This window comes from Myotis yumanensis, unplaced genomic scaffold (assembly GCF_028538775.1).
Source record: "Myotis yumanensis isolate MYYU_CA2020_CCGP unplaced genomic scaffold, mMyoYum1.0.hap1 SCAF_6, whole genome shotgun sequence".
NCBI lineage: Eukaryota > Metazoa > Chordata > Mammalia > Chiroptera > Vespertilionidae > Myotis > Myotis yumanensis.
In genome coordinates, this window is record NW_027223757.1 from 64328703 (window position 1) to 64352545 (window position 23843).

The 23843-nt window shown below is 38.6% G+C and overlaps 1 protein-coding gene across 32 annotated transcripts in view; it reads right to left on the bottom strand.

Moving 5' to 3' along the window:
• RIMS1 (regulating synaptic membrane exocytosis 1) overlaps positions 1–23843 on the bottom strand; it is a 413878-nt gene that overhangs the window by 316886 nt on the left and 73149 nt on the right. For 27 of the 32 annotated variants that reach the window (XM_070418243.1, XM_070418247.1, XM_070418244.1 and 24 more), the window contains exon 2: positions 15169–15249. The exons of the other annotated variants lie outside the window; for them this stretch is intronic. In XM_070418243.1, coding sequence (XP_070274344.1) covers positions 15169–15249 — 81 coding nt within the window. The remainder of the gene's footprint in view (positions 1–15168; positions 15250–23843) is intronic. 32 annotated transcript variants of the gene reach the window in all.

Below are 23843 nucleotides of genomic sequence, written 5' to 3' on the forward strand. Positions count from 1 at the left end.
AAAATAGTTACAGCAGAAATAGGGGCTTTGTTAAACTTGTGAACTGGCATTGAATGAATTGTGTAAAACAGCAAATCATATAAAGAAAATGAAGACTTATAAAAGCCACACAGGTTTTTTGCGTTTTTCTTTTTTAATTCTGTCACTTCCTAATTATAACCATAAACTGGAAATGTCAGCATTCCTAGTGTTATCTATTTTTAAGTTACTGGCTGTACTTACTCAATTCTAAAAGATAAAAACAAATATCTGTACTTGGATCTTTTATTTTTCTAATATACCTGCTCAATAGGACCCCTACCACAGGTGATAATAAAACTACAGGTTGTGACACTGAACAACACCTCTACTGTTGGATGAAAAAAATGTTCACCTTAACAAAAAAATAAAACTCATCACAATTTTGAAATAAACATGTGCCAAAAATAGTACAAAAGAGTCTGCATGTCTCTGAATAGTATATTCATTAATAATAAAATATATAGCTAAAAGAGTCTTTGTATATGAAAACATGTTCACTTTCTTCTTGCTGAATTTTACTCAAATGAGATATCTTTCAAAAAGGAGCAATATTTTTGTCTAGTCTATATTTTTAAATATTTACTTCCTCTAGTGTATATAAACACCTACAAAATTGTTAAATCTTCTACATCAACAGGATATCAGAGTGAAATAAATCATAAAAATTATTTAAATTGGCAAAATCTAATGTTTTAGTTTTTACTCAATTTTACATAATTTTCACAATTTTTTCTTTTATATTTAAAGTTCTATATAATGTTACCTAAAGTAATACAATTGAGATTTCTAAAATTTTCACTTATATATGCCACTGAAGATACATTTGTGTACATAAATTGCTTAAGACTTCATGAGAAAACTAGAGGCCCAGTGCACGAAATTCATGCAATGGGTGGGGGCCTCAGCCCAGCCTGCACCCTCTCCAATCTGGGACCCCTCAGGGAATGTCCAACTGCTGGTTCAGGGATCAGGCCTAAACGGGCAGTCAGACATCCCTCTCACAATCCAGGACTGCTGGCTCCCAACCGCTTGCCTGCCTGCCTGTCTGATTTCTCCTAACTGCTTCTGCCAGCCTGATCACCCCCTAACCACTCTCCTGCCAGCCTGATCAACGCCTAACTACTCCCTTGCCAGCCCGATTGCCCCTAACTGCCCTTCCCTGCTGGCCTGGGCACCCCTAACTGCCCTCCCCAGCCGGCCTGATTGCCCACAACTGTCCTCCCCTGATGGCCATCTTGTGGTGGCCATCTCGTGTCCACATGGGGATGACCATCTTGTATGTTGGATTGGTGGTCAATTTGCATATTACTTCTTTATTATATAGGATGGGTACTTACTCATTATGTATTCAATGACCAGAAGACCTATTAAGCATATTAGAGATTTTCACACATGACTTAATGAAGTCTCCACCCTTCATTATGCACTAGAAGTTCCTCTTCTCTTTCATTGCTTCCACTTGCTCCATCTACCTGCTCCATCCTATTGCCACCAGCAGAGTCCAAAACACCATAATGTTTTGCCTAAACCATTTGCCACACATTGGATTACAATCCCCCCTTCACTGCTTCAAGGGTTTCTCAGTAGTCTTGCATAACATCCAAAGATCAGAAAGGCTTCTAAGATGGAACCCTTGTTTATCGCATCAGTCTCATCCATTTTTCTCCTCCTCCTCACTTTTCTCTGACTTTTAGTTCCCCAAACATGCTACATTGATTTTCATATAAAGGCCACTGCACACACCATCCTCTCTGCCTGGTGTCCCCTTCCGATGGCTCTTCACAAGGTGGAGTTCTCATCTTTCGTGTCTCTCCTCTCAGAGCCTTACTTGAGCATGCTTTATAATCAGCTTCCCCTGAGCAGTTTATCACTGCACCCAGTTTAGGCCCTTGTTGAAAATAAATAGTTTTAGCATCTATATTTGTTTGTTGTTTACATCATCTCCTCCGATGCTCTAAGTTCTACCAGGAGAAGGACTCTGCTTTATTTATCATCACACCCAGTGCCTGTCACTGGGCTCTGCACACAGTACGATAGCCCTCCTTAACCATGAGGAATATGTTCCAATACTCCTAGTGGATGCCAGAACCCTGGAGAGTACTGAACTCTAATCAACTTCTTTAACTCTGGGGAAATGTGGTAGCAGCTTCTTCATCAGCAGATACAACCTCTCTGGTCATTTTTATATTTTCAATCCAAACCTGTTTATGAGTCTATCTAACCATCCCTTCCTTGTGAATGGCTTGGTATCATTCATTTTAGTGGATCCCTGTTGAAGTCTTCATGTAGGTTCCATGCTCTCTGGGGTAGCACAGTGCTGTCAATCAGAACATGTTTTCTGCTCATGTCTTCTACTCACAAATGTAATGCCTTTTCTACCTAACTAAGCACTTATCATGAATTGTGTCCATAACTTTTCTGTTTGAAGAGTGACAGCAAAACTGGGAAGAATTTTTTTCTCCTTCGCAATTTTGTGAATAAAAGATCTGTTCTTACCATAAATCCTAGCAACCTCAGTATAGATTTTTTTCTTTACTCATTAAGTCAAGAACTTCAACTTTTCACTTAAAGGAAGTACTTTATGCCTTTTCTATGCCGTGTCCAAATTGCCAGCATCACTATTTTTGCACTCTGGGGACATTATTAAGTAAAAGAAGGGTTACTTGAACACAAGCACTGTGATACTGTGATAGTCAACCTGATAACTGAGACAGCTACTAAGTGACTAATGGGCGGGTAGCATATCCAGCTTGGATACACTAGACAAAGGGGTGACTCATGTCCAGCCTGGACAGAGTGGGGCAGAGTGAGATTTCTTCAGGCTATTCAGCACAGCATGCAGTTTAAAACTTATGAGTTGTTTATTTCTGGGAATATTCACTCAGTATTTTTGGACTGTGGTTGACAGCAGGTAAATGAAACCTAGGAAAGTGCAGCCGCAGATAAGGGAACTATGGTACAGACTGAGCAAACATTTGTTGAAGGGAGAATGAACAGCCTGACTCTGGAGAGCAAGCAGTGCACTGCATCCCCTACTGTACACTCTTCTACTCGCTGAAGGAGTTCATTTCCCCTCTCCTCAATGCTACCTCCTCATCCAAAACTGACTTGACAGTTTTCCACTAAAGGAGTAGACCACACCTGCACTGAGATCAGAATTCAGGAGAATTAGGACAAGACTGAGTATAAATCTGTGGAGCTTCAGGAGTAGAGAACAACATATGGCTCCGGATGGGCAGAAGGGCGAGATCAAGAACAGGAAAAAGCAGATGGACTGCAGTATTCACAGAGCCTCTGCCAGGCTTATGAGAGGAATAACTGAATTCATGAAGAGGGTCTGTCTGAGATAGTGACAGTTGCCCAATCTTCTATTTTATCCATGAAACTTCTTCCATCCACTAATACTGTAAGACATGGAGATCTGACAATAGTACTCACATCTTGAAAATCACTTCTGGTATGCAGAGCTTAAAGATTTAGTGACATAGTGACAAGGGTTTCTGTCCAACTGTTTACAATTTCAAAAAACACTTTTGCCTGGCCGGTGTGATTCAGTGGTTGAGTGTCAACCTATGAACCAGGAGGTCAGTTAGGGCACATGCCCAGCTTGTGGGCTCTATACCCAGTAGAGGGTGTGCAGGCAGTAGCCAATCAATGATTCTCTCTCATCATTGATGTTTCTATCTCTCTCTTATCCTTTCCTCTCTGAAATCAATAAAAATATACTGACCTGGGAGAGGGGAAAAGGCTGGGATGAGGGGGAAAAAGGGGGGGGAAATGGGAGATATCTGTAATACTATCAACAATAAAAAATATATTAAATATATACACATATATATTAAAACATTTTAATTTTACCTAGTATAAGATATAATTTTGATGTTAAATATGTAATTTTAAACGAGAAACCATAGTTTCAAGCATAAAGATATATGTGTATTTCCCATACTGCTGTGGAAAAAGTAAAGATATTAATATAGATTTTTCTCAGTTATATTTCTGGTTCTCAAGGTTGACTATTTTAAAATTAGCTTAATAAGTTACCACATTTACATGATTAAATTCATTCTTCTCCCATACATATTGGTCATGAGAAGTCCCTGTATCATATAACTAAATTTGTACAAAAATTGATGCCCCTGAAAAAGGCCACACCCTTGAAACCTGAAAAACTATGCCTATTGAGAGAAAAATGTGGATGCAGCCTCCCTGTCAATTCAAGGCTGACTCATCTGAGGCTGTGAAGAAGTGAAGAGTTATGTCAAAAGCCTCAACACAGATGATACTCAATGATCCAGTCCAGGATGTGAATTACCATGGCACAGAAAGATCATTTCTAGAAAAGAGGAAGTAGAGGGGTCAGGAACAGAACGCCAAAATAAAATCCTGAAACTACATAATTTGATTTTTTTACTTAGAATCATTTTTTTTGTTAAATAAATAAAAGTGATCAGTAATTAAAAGACATATAAACATCTAAATAACAAAAGAAAAATAAGTAAACATAAATACCATATCAAAACCAGTTTGCCAATTTTTCTAAAGGTAATCAGAGAAACCCAAACCACAGAATCTCTTAACAGTATAACTTGTGTCTACAAGATCTTTTATTTTATTATTTTGGGTTTTTTTATGAATGGTTATGGGGTTTCCTTTTTTTAAATTCTTTAATGTTGAAAGTATTACATATGTCTCCTTTTTCCCTCATTGACCTCTCCCAGCTCGGTCCCGTCTCTCAGCACAGGCCCTCACCCCGCTACTGTCTATGCCCATTGCTTATACTTATATGCATGCATACAAGTGTGTTTTTTTTGTTTTTGTTTCTGTTTTTTTTAAATACATTTTATTGATTTTTTACAGAGAGGAAGGGAGAGGGATAGAGAGTTAGAAACATCGATGAGAGAGAAACATCGATGAGAGAGAAACATCGATAAGCTGCCTCCTGCACACCTCCTACCGGGAATTTGCCCGCAACCAAGGTACATGCCCCTGACCAGAATCGAACCTGGGACCTTTCAGTCCGCAGGCTGACGCTCTATCCACTGAGCCAAACCGGTTAGGGCCATACAAGTGTTTTTGTTGATCTTTTACCTCCCTCCAGCCTTCCCTGCCTTCCCTCTGAGGTTTCATGGTCTGTTCGATGCTTCTATGTCTCTAGATCTATCTTTGTCCATGTGTTTATGTTGTTCATTATATTCCACCAATGAGTGAGATCATGTGATACTTATCTTTCTCCGACTGGCTTATTTAGCTTAGCATAATGCTCTCCATGTCCAGATACCTTTTTTCTGATTGTCTCTTCACAATGACCCCAAGATATCAGGTTATACTGACAATTTTTTATGTAATGATAAAATTGGTCATACTTGCAAATGCAAAGCCACACACACACACAGTTTATTATCTAGGAATTAGAAACAAAAGGTGTCAATAACCCCAAATCATGAATGTTTCAAGAGTTATATCAAACTCACTTTGAACACAAGTTTTTCTGAAGATTTGAGAATTTCATATGATACACTCACCCACACATATATACACATTCACATAGAACTGTTATAAATGTTCAAACAAGACAGAATGTAAATAATCAAGAAACATCCCACAGCTGAGCCAGTGTTGCTCAGTGGTTGAGCATTGACCTATGAATCAGGAGGTCACAGTTCGATTCCTGATTGCGGCACAAGCCCAGGTTGGCTCGATCCTTGGTGGGGGGCTATGCAGAAGGCAGCTGCAGCTGATCAATGATTCTTTCTCATAATTGATGTTTCTATCTCACTCTCCCTGCCTCTCAGAAATTAAAAAAAAAAGTTCCACAAAGAGAAGCTAATGAGTCCACTGATAAATTTTACCAAATATTTGAAGAAAAAATTGTAGTAACATTTCACAAATTCTTCTTACATAGAATACAATAGATCAATATCTCTTATTAACATATACACAGAAATCATCAAAAATACTAGCAATAGATAAAATGGATAACAAGTAGGATATATCCCAGATATGCAAGGTTGATCCAAGGTATGAAAATCAAAGTAGTATACCATATTAATAGACTAAAGGACAAAAAACACACTATTATCTCAATAGATACAGAAATAGCACTTAAAAAATTCAATACCTTTTCATGATATGAATACTCAACTATAAATGGAAGGAAACTTTCTAAACCTAACAAAGTACTGCTAAAACCACACAACTGATATCACATTTAATAAGGAAAGACTGAGAACTTCCCCTCTACAATCAAGAGCAAGACACATATATCTGCTCTTACTAATTTTTGACAACTGGATATCCACATGCAAAAAAACAAAACTGAATCCCTATCTCACACCATACACAAAAAGTAACTCAACATGGATCAAAGACCTACATGTGAAATCATAAACTATAGAACCCTTAGAAGAAAACGTAGGGGTAAATCCTTAAGACCTTGGATTTGACAATTTCTCAGATATGACACCAAAACAGAAGTAACCAAAGGAAAAATAAGTCAATTGAACTTCATCAAAATTAAAAGCTTGTCCTTTAAGGTACTATCAAGAAAATAAATGGAGAAAAATATTTGCAAATCATTTATCTGACAAGAATAGTATTCATTATATACAGAGAATTCATACAACTCAACAATAAAATAACAAATAACCCAATTAAAAATGAACAAAAGATTTTGACCAATACTTCTCCAAAGGAGCAAAGCAAATAGCCAATGAGCATATGAAAAGATGCTCAACATCATTACTCAGTAAGGGCATACGAATCAAAACCACAATAAGATAACCATTCATACACTTCATACCCACAATGATGGCTATAACAAAAAAGACCAACAATAACAAGTGTTGTCAAGGATGCAGAGAAATTTGTATACTCTTACATTGCTGATAGGAATGTTAAATGGTACAGCTGCTTTGAATTACAGTTTGACAGGTCCTAAAATATGTAAACATATGACCCAGTGGTCATAGTTACCATATAACCCAGTAATTCCATCCCTAGGTTTATACTCAAGAGAACTAAGAACGTACATCCACTCAAACACTTGTACATAAGTGTTAAAAGCAGATTCTATATAATAGTATAAAACTGGAAAACAGACCAAATGTTCATTAACTGATGAGTGGATAAACAAAAGACTGGCATACACATACAATGGAATATTATTTGACAATAAAAGTATGAGATACTGATTCATTCTGTAACATAGATGAATCTTAAAAATATTATTCTAAACTAGAGGCCCGGTGCACAAAAATTTGTGCACTGGGGGGGGGGGGGGGGGGGGAGAGGGGGTCCCTCAGCCCGGCCTGTGCCCTCTCACAGTCTGGGACCCCTCAGGAGATAACGACCTACTGGCTTAGGCCTGCTCCTGGGTGGCAGAGGGCAGGCCCAATCCCTAGGTGCAGCCCCTGGTTAGGCTCAGAGCAGGGCCGATTGGGGAGTTGGGGTGCCGCCCCCTGTCATGCACAGAGCAGGGCGGATTGGGAGGTTGCGATGCCACCCTCAGTCACGCTCAGGGTAGGGCCGATTTGGGGGTTGGGGCACTGCCCCCTGTCACACTCAAGGCAGGGTCAATGGGGAGGTTGCGGCACCGCCCCCTGTCACTCACAGAGTAGGGCCGATAGGGGAGTTAGGGCACCGCCCCCTGTCACACACAGAGCAGGGCGGATCAGGGGGTTGGGGCGCCGCCACTGTCACACTCAGGGCAGGGCTGATGGGGAGGTTATGGCTCTACCCTGTCACACACAGAGCAGGGCCTGTTGGGTGGGGGGTTGGGACGCCGCACCCTGTCACACACAGAGTCGCAGGGCGATCAGGGGGTTTGGGCGCTGCCCCCTGTCACGCTGATCCGGTGCCAGGAGGCCTCGCAGCTCCGCTGATCCCGGTGCTGGGAGGCATATTACCCTTTTACTATATAGGATAGAGGCCTGGGGGCCGGCTGGTTTGCCCTGAAGGGTGCCCTGGATCAGGGTGGGGGTCCCCACTGGGGTGCCTGGCCAGTCTGGGTGAGGGGCTGAGGGCTGCTTTCAGGCTGGCAATTGACTGAAGCTCCCAACCGCTCCTTTTTTTCTTTTTTTCTTTTTTTATTCTGGGCCAGCTTTAGCTCTGGCTTTAACTCTGAGGCTTCCGCTGCTGAAAGCTGGTATCTGGTTTGTTTGGGTTCTATAATCAAAACAATGTATAACTCCAGCTCTGAGATCCCTGCGGCTGAAAGCTGGTTTCTGGGGTTTTGCTTAGCTTCTATATTTGTTACAATGTTTCAAACTGCCAGGTCAGAGGCCGGCAGCGGCAGGCGGGGAACGTTGGAGTCCGCCAGTCACTCTAGCAAGCAAGCCTCCCTGTTCGCTTCAGTGCATGGCTGCCGGCCGCCATCTTGGCTGACAGTTAATTTGCATATACTCACTGATTAGCCAATGAAAAGGGTAGCGGTCGTACGCTAATTACCATATTTCTCTTTTATTAGTGTAGATGATAAAATCACTTCTTGGTCTTTTGTCTAAGGTCAGATGAATTCTAAATTATAAAAATCAGATATTGTTCTAGGTGCTTTGGCTCAGTGGATAGAGTGTCAGCCTGTGGACCCAAGGGTCCAGGATTCAATACCAGTCAGGGTTACATACCTTGGTTGCAGGCTCCTCCCCAGCCTGGCCCTGATCAGGGCGCCTGCAGGAGACAACCAATCGATCAGTTTCTCTCACATTGCTGTTTCTTTCGGTCTTCCCTCTCTCTTAAACTCTCTTTAAAAATCAATGAAAAAATATCCTACGGTGAGGATTAAAAAAACAAAAAACAACAAAAACAATCAAGCAAAACAACAACAAAAAAACAGTCACATATTATGAGATTCCATTTATATTAAATGTTCAGAGTAGGAAAATCCATAGAGACAGAAAGTAGATTAGTAGTTGCTAAGAGTTGGATTTTGAGGGAGAAATAGGGGAATGAGTGCAAATGGATATTAAGTTTCCTTTAGAGGGTGATCAAATGTTCTGAAATTACATAGAGGTGACGGTGGCACAATTTTGTGAAAAACACTAAATTGTACGTTGTAAAAAGGTGAATTGTATGTAGAGTATGTGAAGTATATCTTAACTTTAAATATATGTTTTTATTGATTTTTTTATAGAGAGAGGAAGGGAGAAGGAAAGATAGAAACATCCATGAGAAACATTAACATGGATTGGCTACTTCCCGCATGGCTCCTGCTGGGGAGTGAGCCCATGTTCCCTGACTGGGAATGGACCCAGTGACCTCTTGGTGCATGGGTCAATGCTCAACCACTGGGCCACACTGGCCAGGCTATATCTTAACTTTAAAAAGCCGGCCATCACCACCACAAAACAAAGCAAAACAAAAAAGACTGAACTGAACTCTGATTTACGGATCTTTCTGAATTCAATTTACTTCTAACTAGAGGCCTGGTGCACGGATTCATGCACTGGTGGGGTCCCTCAGTGTAGCCTGTGGGGATCAGGCTGAAACTGGCAGTCCAATGCTGCCTGCAGCTTCTGCCTACCACTCCTGCTCATCCGGGCCCCACTGCGCCTGCCGCTGCCACTGCTCTGTAGGCTCACTGCCACTCCGCTGCAGTCTCCAAGAACCTGCATCTGGCCCCCATGAGTCAGCTAAGCAGCACTCCCACTGTGGGAGCACACTGACCACCAGGGGGCAGCTGATCAACGGGAGCCAGATGCCAGGCTCATAGCTGGCGAGCTAGGCTGCAGTGGCATGAGCCTCTCCAGGCCTCCGCGGCAGCACTACCAAGCAGTAGCGGCAGGCGCAGCGGGGCCAGGATGAGCAGGAGCGGTGCGGCACCTGGCCAGGGCTCGGGATCCTCCCCGGGCCACCTGCTGCTTCTTGCACTACTACATCCCTTGGGGAATGTCAGACTGCCAGTTTCAGCTCCATCCCTGCAATTGATCGGGCCGAAACCGGCAGTCCAACATCCCCTGAGGGATCCCAGATTGTGAGAGGGCGCAGGCGAGGCTGAGGGACCCCACTGGTGCATGAATTCATGCACCAGGCCTCTAGTATATAGATAATGTCACCTTCCACAGTAATATAAACATTATTTGTAAAAGAATAGTTTTTCCTTGGTTATATATTCTTTTTCTGGGTTTTTACTTTTATATGTCAACTTTACCAGTTCTGATGTCACCCACCACTCCAGTTTTCCACAACTAAGGTAGGTTCCCAGAACTTGGGACTGTCAGTACTAAAACACAGAAAGTTCCAGGAAAACTGAGACACATTTGTTCTTGTATGGTCTTGCATAATTTACTTAATCCCTCTGCTCTTTGTTTAAGTACTGGTGAGACCCTCTATAGTGTCTTTTACATTATTTCCTTTAACTCTCTATATCTTCCTATGCTATTTCATTTGTCTTAACGGTTTTTATTGCTCACAAATAAAGTAAATTGCTCACAAATTAGTATATCTCATCTAAGTGTCTCCTGAGGTTAAAATATGAATAGCCAACTATCTTCTGGATATTTTGATTGGCCGCTAATACACAAGTCTAATGCTAAATCAGAACTTGTTTTTTTAATTGGGTGACACTGGTTAACAAAATTATACAGGTTTCAGGTGCATAATTCTACAACACATCATCTGTATATTTTATTGTGTGTTCACAACCCCAAATTGAGTCTCTTTCCATCACCATTTATCAGCCCTATACCCTCCTCCACCTTTCTCCATCCTCCCACCCACAACAATCACCACACTGTTTTCTGTGTACATGAGTTTTTTCTCCTTTTTTTTCTTTTTAGCTCAATCCCTTCACTCCCATCTGCACCGCCACACCCCAAGCTGTCAGCCTGCTTTCTATCTATGAGTCTGTCTCTATTTTGCTTGTTAGTTCATTAGATTCCACATATGAGTAAAATCATATGGTATTTGTCTTTCTCTGACTGGCTTATATCACTTAGCATAATGTTAGTACATAAATTAATTATCTTTTAATTTTATCACATTCACTTAATCTCTTAGGCTAAAGTGAGTTATTTCTTCTCCTCTTTGCTTTATTATCACATCTAATGAACCACTGTACTCTAATTATACTACCTGCGAAACTTTCTCAAATCCACTCTACCTCCTGCATCTCCTACTTATTCTCACGAACATCCATGACTGATGAGTAGACAAGTGTTTCTCAGGCTTTAAATAAGTCCATGGTGACTTTGAAAAACACAAAAAAAACCCATCATGTTATGTCAAATTTCAAAATACAGTATTAAAAGTAAAGTCATGTGTTACTCATTTCCTCCCAATTCCAGAGTCCTATTCTTCAGAGATTCTGATGCAGTACTTCTACTTCCAGTCTTCTTTCTTCCTCTCTCTCTTTCACACACTCCACCTACACTCACCCCCAAACACACATGGACTCCCATTCCACACACAACCACATACACACAGACACACACACACAGGCAGACACACTCATATGCTCCAGCCTTGAGTACACACTTTACATTACACCAGCACAACCTGATATTTTGGGCCTCGGGGCAACTGTTTTCTCCTTCTGGAACCCTGTACCCCAAACCTGCCTACTTCCCGAACTATTCATCCTTCAAATTTCATATTAACTATTGAAGGGTCTATGAATACTTCCCTGACCACACCAACCTCAAACAGAATAAACCGTTTTCTCTTTTTTCAACATACTTCTATGGTTGCACTTATCATATAGTATTATAATTTATTTGATTATATAACTGTCGTCTCAATTTGAGAGGGAATTCTTAAGATGGGAATTCTATCTTATTTATCTATGCATAGTATACCTGAGGAATACCAGGCATAAGACTCAATTTGTTCAACTCCACTAATATTTTTTTATATATTTATTACTTAAAGTGATGACAATGTATGCAGCATGTTTAAAATATGACTGAATGACATTTTAATAATAACTAAAAAATAATCTTTGGATGTATTAAATACAGTCATCAAAAATATAAATTATATTGACATGTTTATCCATCAGTCTAGACTTGCAAAATAGAATGTACCAAGTAACACAAGTACAGTCCCCCTACTTCCTGTCTACTTACCACTCTCTCTTTCCCTACTCAGTCAATTGTTTTTGAAAAAGGCATGTGCAATCCCAGTCTACTTTTCCTAACTTATCATTTCCTCCTCACACCCACAGAAATAGAGTATTTCCACCCACTTATACAGAAGTAGGTTTGCAGTTGTGAGTATGTGAAACACAGAGTTTATTCTTGTATTATTATTAATTAATTATTATATTCTTCATGTGTGTTATACCTGTAAACCTAGTTTTGCTCACCCCTGTATATTAAAACTGCTATGACAAATGCCCCCCTTGATTTCTATTTGGCCAAACCCAAAAGACATTTTTAATCTCTCAAGTTGTTGACTGATTTTCTGCTTCACTTGATACTACTGGGGTTTTCCCCTTGTATTCCTCTGCTACCTCAGCTCTGGTTGTCCAAGAACCAGAATTTAAGTTTTAGTTCTCATTTGAGTTGGGGGGTCCTCTTCCTTTACCCATCCTTAAGCATTATTTTTAGCTAGGACTCTCTCTGGTATTTATTTTTTCTAATTATGTATCCATTGGTGACACAACCTACTTTCCCAGTTAACGGAGTACTTCAGTTTTATATCCCCAACTACTTCTAGGAAGTATACCCTTGGATAAAGCACAGGTACCACAACATCATCATATCAAAATCTGAACTACTCACCAATCACCCACCCCTGGGCCTGGTTTGATTCTTTTATTCTCTCTGGTAATGATACTTAATCACCCAAATCAATGATATGATAATCCCCCAAACATTTTCCTTAAAACCCAAATGGAGCTGACAATCACCCACTGCCCTTTTGCCTTCTCACTCAACTCTTGAAATGCTTGCTTCACTCTCTGCTACTCCTCTAGGCCAAGACCTTACCATATTTCTCTGGACTATTACAACGGTCTATTAACTGATTTGTTTATCTCTAGTTTTTCCCACATCACATTCATATGCCATTTTCCCCACATCTGTCAAAGTAAAACATACTTGACATATAAATAGAATAAATATCTGACTAAGTCACTCTCCTGATTAAAACCCATTGCCAAAACCTTGTAAATAAATATAGTATTTTATATTTTGACCCAGTTATCATATACAGAGATCTAAATTTATCCTACCAATATCAATCTGAAATGCATTTTTATTTCCTCATCTATTCCATTAAAAATAAACAAAAAACTAGCCTCTACTGATTTTCAGACTCACTAAAAGATTATGAATTATATATTTAAAAACATTGATCTACAAGCTTGAGCCCATGCTTAATCACCTCTACACTCAATTTATTGTTGTCCTTTCCTATCAACCTAGAAAGGCACATATGTGACACACACCACTGTCTAAAGAGAATCAGTAGAAATAAGGAATGAGTTGCAAATTTTAAATTCTTCAAGTCACCTAAAGAGAAGTGTACTATTTTAGTTAGAAAAGTATAGAGTGAGCAAGGGGATTGTAGAAAAGAGAACCCAAAGAGACTATTTACGCTCAGCAACTATACTCAGAGGGGCCACCAGGAAAGTTTCACTAAGTACAAGGTAAGTTACAATGGATTTCCACAACTATAAGTCTATGGTAAATAAAATCAAAATAAGGGAAAAAATCAAATATTGTTGGGAGGGATATCAGATGGTTTTTGAATGAGTCGGACCAATTTAAATGAAACCTCAATAAGTGGAAAATATTTTTAAATAAATGTGAATTCCTCAAAATGCTTTCCCAGAAATTGCTTGAATCCTAATATAAGAAAAATATTTTCTGCAACCTGAAGCATAAGGTAGAAAGTGAGGATCATAAGTTTTCCATTACCAGGAAAATGGCTTTATAGTAAGAACATTTGTAGAAGAAAAAATGGCAACATGATTAAAAGTACTTCAAGCTTTGTATTTTTTTCCAATGTGATCATCAATCATTTTTACTAGGATTGAATCAAAATTATTTCAATTCCTTAAAAAGTACTGATTAAAATGTAGAATGATATTCAAGTATACTTTTTGAGATAAAATCTACAACCCACCAATGAAGCCTCTTGAAATTTATTTAACAAAATGTTATATCCTAAAGTATAAATAATTTTAAACTATTTGTGACTATATGTAATATACAAAAAATAAGCACTTAAATCTTTATTTAATTTAGGTCTTTGCTAATGTTAATAAAAATTCGTTGTCATAGCAAAAGTATTACAAAAATTTACTTCTCATAGGTTTTTGTTTTTTTGTTTTTTACAATTTTATCCCTTTATTTTGGTCTTGCTTCGAAGAACTTTCAGATAGCTAAAAAATCTACTTAAAAGTAACTCTTAAGACACATTTCTTCAAAAGCTTTTGCTAAAAACCTTGGAAGGAGGCATTTCCCTAGTTATAACTACTTGGTTATGATAATAATTATGTCGAGTATTGCTACTGCTGAGACATTTTAAGGGCAGGTTTAATTTTTTCTACCAGGAGCATAATTCTTCTCAAAAGACTGAATATATCTTGCTAATCTGCAGAATTTTAAAGCTCTTTACATTTGATCACATCAAAATCTGCATTCATAACCCAGTTTACTTATTTGGCTTCTTCTCTACTTCCTTCTTCAGTTGGTCACGTAACTCTTCAGTAGTATCTACACTTGAGGTTGCAATTATAAAGATAAAACTAGTTGGGCAATCTGCTCTTTCAGATTGCCCATTCCCTTTAAACAACTGGTGTGAAGGTGGGTAACGGATTGCCTATGCATTTCCCTTTTTCACGCGTGCCACCCCATCTGTCCCTTGCCTCCGACTTTCCCAGAGTCTTAGCTTCTAGTCCACATGCATTCCACATCCAAAAGGTATAGAATTTCTGCCACCCTAGAGCTCCCAGAATGTGTCTGTTTTCTCAAGTTTTATGCTTCTAATGTGGCATTAGAAACATCACTTAATAAAGATACTTAATATAGAGTTCATGTTTGCAGATAAATTTATCTAACTCAATAGTAGCCTTTTTATTATACATACAACAGAGTAGCCAGAATATCTATGACCACATGCAGTGTGAATTAATAAATCCTGTAACTAGAGGTCTGCGTAAGAGAGGACATTTTCAGTCAATAAAACCAATGCCATACTCACGGTGAAGGTTGGTGGGGCTGGTTTTCAGCATTTCTTGGTGTTTTGCAGGCAGCAGGCTTCGCCATGTCCCTGACAACACACCTGGGGCGCATGATAGACAGCACAACGCACTATTAATTATAAAAAGGGTAGAACAAATCTGGAAATTAAACACGGTACTAAAAACACAGTCTAGGGGGAAATCTTTGCAAGCCCCTTAAATAACCTGAGGCCCTGGAAAAGCCCTTAGTGCTGGAAATCTTTGACTCGGGCTTCCAAGAGCTCAATTATACCCAAATAAAATCTGTGCTAGCCTCTGTATTTGACTTTCCTTTTAGCACCAATAAAATGATGGTCAGCAGCTCTCCCCATAGAAGAGAGGCCACTGAAAGCTATGGCCTCACCATATGATGACATCTGAAAGCTTTAAAAATAGGAACAGCTGTTGTGTTGATATGTTAAACGATGAGCAGGATTTTCTGTAGCTTTGGCTATTTTACTAAGACTCCTGTCTCATACCATTCATCACAACACAGGTCTTTCCTCTTAATGCAGAAAGAGACCTGAGAGGCCTCTAGACAGCCTCATGTTCAAAATCCCACTCAAACTAAGGAAAGAGTTAGAAGAAAATATTCATATATACAGTATGAGTGTGCCTGTGTGTGTAAAATAAATAGAGAAGATATATGCACAATGTGAGAAAGTAGTACAAGGTCTTTGTGTCTTAGTCCTCCATCACAGGATAAATAAATGCAGAGGGTAGACGATGTAACAGAGCTGCAAAGGGCAGCAGGAGACACACTCTTACCCTCATGTCAAGAGGGCTTACAGACCATCAGAGAGATTCCCTGGCAGAAACCAGAAAACACCCCCATCTGAGGCTGTACCTAGATAGCGCAAATATTCTTCTCGCCTCAAAAGCTTAAAAACGAACATTGCTTTATATAGGGAAGCCTTGGTTATAAAGCTGAGACCCCGACATCTTACACTTTGCTAAGGGACCCAGGATTCTCAAACATAAATCTGGTTCTTAAACTTCCATGGAGTTTTCTTGGAGGTTTGACTACACTACTTATACTTAAGGCCAGTCGTGTTATTCCAGAAGTGGATTCTTGGTGCGGTAGTGGCAGATCAACTTTTCCCAGAGCTAAAAGCTGCATGGCTAAATTCTCCACTTCTGAAAGAATGATATAGGGACACAGGGACACAACGCACAGAAACGTGCACACATACACACTGCTCATTCCAAACAAGGTCAAGTAAGCCTTAAAAACTGGTATGTAACAACATGACAAAAAAAACCAGTGCCATTTCAAAGCCTCAACACATGTCCCTTCTGGGGCAAGGTAAAAAAAAAGTGACTTGTCAAGTGCTAATGCTAAACTCTTAAGGGAATGGTCAATCCCTCAGGAACCACAAGGACTTCAGTTTCATTCCAGGTTCATGGGAAGAGATGGCCACCCAGGCTGCAGGGCTAAGAGAACATGTAAGGTAGCAGTTGTTAGGGAGAAGTAATATCCTAGAATTTCTGAACTCTGCAATTTTAAATCTAACTTATACAGAGTACAATGCCCAGGAAGTTAAATTTCATAGCACTGGAAAATCTTTAGCAATTCTCACCCAACTAAAAATAGCACATACAGCATGTTTAATCTACATGTACTGGTTTGTGAAAATATCGGAAATATCACCCACTTTAGAAAAAATTTTCAAGAACTATATCTGTGAGAAACCATATGCAACCTTCTTAGTTCATTTCTTTTTTTTTTTTCTCTCCTAAAGTTTCAGGTATTTAATAACAAGCTTTGAAATAAATCTGCTATTTAATTAGTTTTCCTTAAATATGCTCTTAAGTGAATTTTTTTAAAAGCAGGACAACATATATTTTTCATACTAACATATATCCTGACCACAAAACTATGAAATAGTCAACTACTGAATCTGAGTTTTTAGGGGGAATCTGAGTTTTCCAAGTTGCTAATTATTCAACCAATTTAAGGGGACTCTAAACTATGCTAATATATATTCTGACATTTTCTAATTTGAGTTATTTTTAGCTGAAATTTTTCACGATATAAGAAAGCCCTATACTCAGATAGATACAAAGACACATAAAGAGACATAATATACTCATAAGGTGTTTGTTAGCCTGAGTAGATTAACACATCTCTAAAATGAAAATTGATTGTTGTGTCTGGCATATCACAGTTTGGAGGGATAAAATGTAATAGTTTTGACAGTTCTAAGGTATAGAAATTGTTTAGCCCTAGCACTTTCAAGTATCTCCCATGCATTAAAGTTATTATAATAAGATAGACCCTACATACTCTAAGAAATACAACTATGATATTTCAGTAAGTGTGGACATTAGGGATCTTTCTCTACATATGATTTATTCATTCTGCCAGACAGAAGGAGGCCACAAACAATGCCACAATGCTGACTTCCCAAACTAGGAGTTCAAGGATGTTAACCTCTTACTCTTTACAAAGACTTTAATTACTCGGGGATTTATCAGACATGGACTCTTACCAGTCTTCAAACTGCATGTGAACATTCCCTCATCACTCAAGCATCAAGGAAGATTTATGCAAATGAGACATTCAGCTACCACCTCAGGGGAAGGCTCCAGTCTCCGCCCTCAGTGCTGCAGGGTTTTATGAATGACTGCAATCAATGCAATGAATGGCTGCCAACTACCCACTCAGTCACTTTTACTCTTCCGTGCACTTACACACAGGAGAAACAAGTATTGCACGAGCCTGCCAATGAGGCTATAGTAAGGCTTTCATCTCACCAAACAGGAACTAAGTGTGCTTCCAGATACAGTATGTAAATTAAAAATCCTAAAGCCCTCCCCAAAATTACAATTTGCATAATTACTTTCTTTCTTTTGACTTTCCATTTTGGTGCCTGCAATCACTAGCACCCCCACCAGCAAAAATGTAAAAAATAAAAAATCCCACTAATTTATGAAACCTTATCTCAACTTGAACTTTATCAAAATTGTTTTATCTTTCATGATTAATGCCAGGAAACTAGTTTCTGTGCACTAAAGTTCCGAAATAGATTGTGACAGGTTTACATTTCTCCTATCCTTTGTTCTCAATCCTTTGGTTTTAGAATTTTACCGAATTTCTCCTATCATCAATGGAGACAACAATTACATCCTATTAGTGCTAAGAGAAAAGCTTACTCCCCAAATGTTATTGTGCTAGTCTGCATTTGTCATAAGAGGCAGCTAAAGCAACATAAGGTTAACAGAATGAAACATTCTTTTAAATACACAATCTTCTGATTGTTGCCCACTGATTAAAAATACATAGAAACAAGAAAATACTTAGACAAGAAGAGAGCTCATGGGCGTTAGAGCTGGCCACTTCTAAATCTCCACATGTCAGTAGTCAAAAGTACCTAAAATACATGCAAAAGTCCTATCTCCACTTCGTTCCCCAAATAACTCCAGACATCCAACAGCCTCCTCAATATTTTCATTTGAATTTCTAATGGGCCTCTCAAAATCAGTATTTCCAAAATGGAATTCTTCATCTTTCCCACACTCCCTAAGCCTTCCCCCACCCTCAAATCTTCCAGCAGCCATCTCCATCTTGGCTAAATTGAAAATACATTTCTCTATCTGTTCAGGCTTAAACCTTTAGACTTGGCTCCTCTTTCACACCTGTGTCTGTCCAATACACCAGATTGGTTCTACTTTCAAACCATGCACCAAATCTGACCATTCCTCACCTCCACTATCGCCATGCTGTTCTGAGCCAATATCACCTTTTACTTGGATTCCCACAACAGATTTTAACTGGTAGCTGGACATTTACTTTTGTCCTTCTCCGGGAGTTTATTCTCAACACATCAGCCAAACTGACTCGTGAAAGAGAAATCAGACCATGACTTCAAAATCTTGCACTGGCTTCCCTCCCCGCTTCCCCACTAGCTCCCTCTGCTCCCAATACACCAGCCTCCATGCTGGTCTTTCTCAGACATTCCAGGTGGGATCTTATGTGGGGGCCTTTGCACCAACCCTTCTTTCTGGTGGAATGCTCTTCCCTGATTTGTATGGCAAACCAGGTTTGCCCCTTTCAAGTCTTTGTTCACAGGTCAGTCTTTGATGGTTCCTACTTTGATCATCCTACTTACTACTTACTACTGTTCTCTACTTCCCCCTCACCACCACATCCACACACTTCCAATACCCTTCAGCTTGCCCTGCTACTTAAAAAATGCGCTCCCTCCTGCTGCTGAAATATGAGCTGTTCAAGAGTAACTTCAAGAGCCTAGAACAGTGCCTGACATAATAGTCACTAAATATTTGTTAAATGAGAGAATAAGGTAAAAAAGCCAAAAGCTGTAGATTTCAAGCTTGAGTTATTAATTTTACATGCTAAGACTTAATGATTTAAAAAATTATAGGTAATACCTTTTTGTAAGATTACAGCATATTTTTATAAAATATTTACAAACTATAAATTAATTCATGGCCAATAAGTTTTGTGTAACTCTGCTAAATTTGTTTTGTATTGTTTGACTAAGGTTCTGAACAAGAAAAAAATGTATTTGTCAGCCAGCATATGACTACTTTAGTGGAAAACACTTTTTAATGCCAAGTAATTGCTTTGAACCAGTGAGAAATTATTTTAACATCTGTACTGATAGTTTACCAAATAAAACTTTAAAATAATTGTACATAAAGCAATTTCTAACAGTAAAATGAGAAAAATCAATTTCCTTTTCCTTCTGATTTTTCTAAATAGGGTAGGAAAATAAGAACTTCTGTTTATTAACACTTACTTTGTACCAAAATGTACACAGAATATTTCATTTAATGTTCACCATTACCTACAAGGAGATATGACTGTCCCACTTGACAGATGAAGAAACAGTAGATCTAAGATATTACATTATCTTTCCAATGATAAATGGCAAATGTTGATATTTTAAGAAGCCAAGATTCATATCAAGGGTCTGTTTGGCATCAAAATAATGTCCTTTCCATCACTACAAAATACCTCCTGCCATTAATACTTGAAAAATGAATTAAAAGTAATAAAAATCAATCATGAAGTTACAGAATCCAGTATCCTCAGATATGTTTCAATACCATTGATTTCATGATATAGGTACATTGTTGAAACTATTCAAAAAAATCCCACATAATTCAGTGTTCTCTAAACAATATTCTTATATCATAAGACAGTATTCTCCGAATGTAATAGCAGAACATGTGACCCCCCCTGTTAATTGTAGGGTGTCAAGTTGATTAAATTAGAAATATAGAGTGACTGCAAGACCAATAAGAATAACTACAAAATGCAAATGCAAAGCAGGTATGAAATGCAAAGCAGGTCATCCGATATAGAAAAAGAGTTTAAGAAAAAGAATCAACAAAGCTAAAAAGATTTTTAAAATTCATTTGAAAGACAAATATAACACAATTGACACAAATCTCCTCAAATATTTTTCAAAGGAGGTCTTCAAAATTGATCTTCTCATTTTTATTTACAAATACTAAAAGACAAAAAGCTGAAAAATATTAATTTAAAAATTAGTTTTTAAAACGTTGCATATTCTTGTCATTTAATGATGAACAAATGAGTATGATTACTATTACTCTTTTTTTTAAATATATTTTTATCGAATTTTTACAGAGAGGAAGGAAGAGGGATAGAGAGTTAGAAACATCGATGTGAGAGAAACATTGATCAGCTGCCTCCTACACACCCCCTACTGGGGATGTGCCTACAACCAAGGTACATGCCCTTGACCGGAATTGAACCTGGGACCCTTGAGTCCTCAGGCCGACGCTCTATCCACTGAGCCAAACCAGTTAGGGTGTACTATTACTCTTAAGATGAAGATGGGACAGTGAAAATTCTACACCAGGAGAAAGTGGACATTGGTATTTTGAAAAGGCAGATGTGCTAATCACAAATCATCAGGGCCGGCCACACCTCTGATGTGCATTTGGGAACTCTCAAAGGCTATATAATACTAATTATTATTTTAAAAATACATTGAGAACAGGAGAAATAGGTTCCTAATTGTAAGAAATGGGAAACCAGCTGGCCATTTTTCCAGAGAATGATAAGGCCTGCTGACCCTCCCCTAAAGAAGCCAGGAGGTTATTCACAAAACCAGGCAAAATAAAGGTGATAACAAGATAAAGATTCACTACAGAGATTAATTGGTGATTTAAAATTATGGAAAAACAAATTTTTTCAGGCTGATAAGAAAGAAAATAATAGGTAAGAAGTCAAGTCCCTGGTCTCCTGGATTATTCAGATCTGCCCTGTTTATCATCCCTTATGTCTCCAGAATGCTAATAGTCTTGGTTCTAAAAGGTCCTAATATTGATTCCAATATCTCAGCAATATGACCAATCGACCTCTTTTTACCCAAGCTACTATTTTCTGTTAACACAATTAGTTTCTTTCTCCATTCACCAATTCTTGAGATATTTTACATATCTATGGATTTATATTTGCTACCCCCACACACTGGCCCTTTTATATATATTTTTTTAATTTTCTTTATTGATTAAAGTATTACATATGTGTTCTTATCCCTCCTCCTTGCCCTCCTTGTTCCCTGCCCCTCCCTCCCCACCCCCCTAGTGTCTGTGTCCATTGGTTATGCTTATATGCATGCATACAAGTCCTCTGGTTGATCTCTCCCCCTTACCTTCCCCCTCCCCAACCTTCCCTCTGAGGTTTGATGGTCTGATCAATGCTTCTCTGTCTCTGAAACTGTTCTCCAAAAGTCACCTACTGCTGCCTGCAAAACAGCACTGCTTTAGCAAAATCAAGAAGACCAGAAATTTCCTGCCACTAAACCTACGAGAACTTCAGTTCATTCCACAGAGAGGAAAAATCTAGCTAGTAAAAAGTAAAGAATTTGCCGAAACCGGTTTGGCTCAGTGGATAGAGCGTCAGCCTGCGGACTGAAGGGTCCCAGGTTCGATTCCGGTCAAGGGCATGTACCTGGGTTGCGGGCACATCCCCGGTAGGAGATGTGCAGGAGGCAGCTGATCGATGTCTCTCTCATCGATGTTTCTAACTATCTCTCTCCCTTCCTCTCTGTAAAAAAATCAATAAAATATGTTTTAAAAAGAAAAAAAAAAAAAGTAAAGAATTTTCAGAGGAAGGAAGTAATCAACATAGTCAATGCAGCAGAAGCACCAAATAAGATGAGGCCTGAAATCATGGTTTGAACTCTCCAAGAGTAAAAAGAGATGGAGCTCAATAGAATCGCAAGGGAGGTCGATGGGAAAAAAGGTGGTGTGAACATAGGGATAGAGAACTTAGACCAGCGGTTCTCAACCTGTGGGCCGCGACCCCTTTGGGGGTCGAACGACCCTTTCACAGGGGTCACCTAAGACCATCAGAAAACACATATGTAATTACATATTGTTTTTTTGATTAATCACTATGCTTTAATTATGTTCAATTTGTAACAATGAAAATACATCCTGCATATCAGTTATTTACATTACGATTCATAACAGTAGCAAAATTACAGTTATGAAGTAGCAACAAAAATAATTTTATGGTTGGGGGTCATCACAAGATGAGAAACTGTATTAAAGGGTCTCAGCATTAGAAAGGTTGAGAACCACTGATGTAGACAATTGCTGCAAAGGTAGACAAAAGCTGAATTGAGAAAAGAGGAGTGATGAAGGAGAGCTGGTCTTTTTAATATTTACAGACACAATTCTAAATGAGGGAATTAGCCTTGGGAAAGGGAGAAGTTAAAGGTACAGGGTAAGGAGGAGCAGAAGAGAAGGGAGCGGGGGAGAAAAAAGTGATGGGATTAAGAAAAAAAACAAAAACTCATAGACACAGACAACAGTACAGAGATTACCAGAGGGAGATAAAAGAGAATAAAGGGGAGATAAATGATGATGGAAAGGACACTTGGGGTGATGAACACACAATATAATATACAGATAATGTACTATAAAATTGTATACCTGAAACCTATATAGTTATAGTAACCAATGTCACCCCAATAAATTCAATCAAAAGGAATAAAAAGCAAGTCCACGAAACAAGATAAATTCCAAGAAATGTAAATATATCTAGACATGAAAACTATACAATAATAACAAGACAGAAAAATAGCAGTAAATAGTATCAGCTAAGAATTCTAGTGCTCACAGTGCGCCAGGAACTGTGCTAAGAACCCTACATGCCTTTAGTCATGTCATCTGGCCATATGTTATATATTGCACTTGGTGCTACTTGAGTTACAATGTTATTTGTGAAATACCACAATATCTTCTTAGAAGCACAATTCATCATTTCAAAAATCACTTCATATATATGAAACACTGTTTTTAGCCAATAAATTATTCCATCGTTATTCAAGTTTTAGCAAGAAGCACACAATTGTAACTGAATATTTCAAGTTTTAAGCACCTCACATCCCCTTGCCATATTTCAGTGTTGTAGAATAATAATAGATAGTTGTTAGATAATGGTTATCTACAGTCTAAATGTTCTGGATGCAAAATGCAGCTTGGTAGTAGAGAGGGATGAATGGTATCTGTAAAGATTATCGGCAGAGCTTTTTAACAACTAATGATTTTTCTGCGTTTTATTTGTAACACAAAACCACAGCTCTTTGAATAATGATTTTAGGGGGAGTTTTATGTGTCTAAATAAGCTTTTTCTCCACAAGCATTC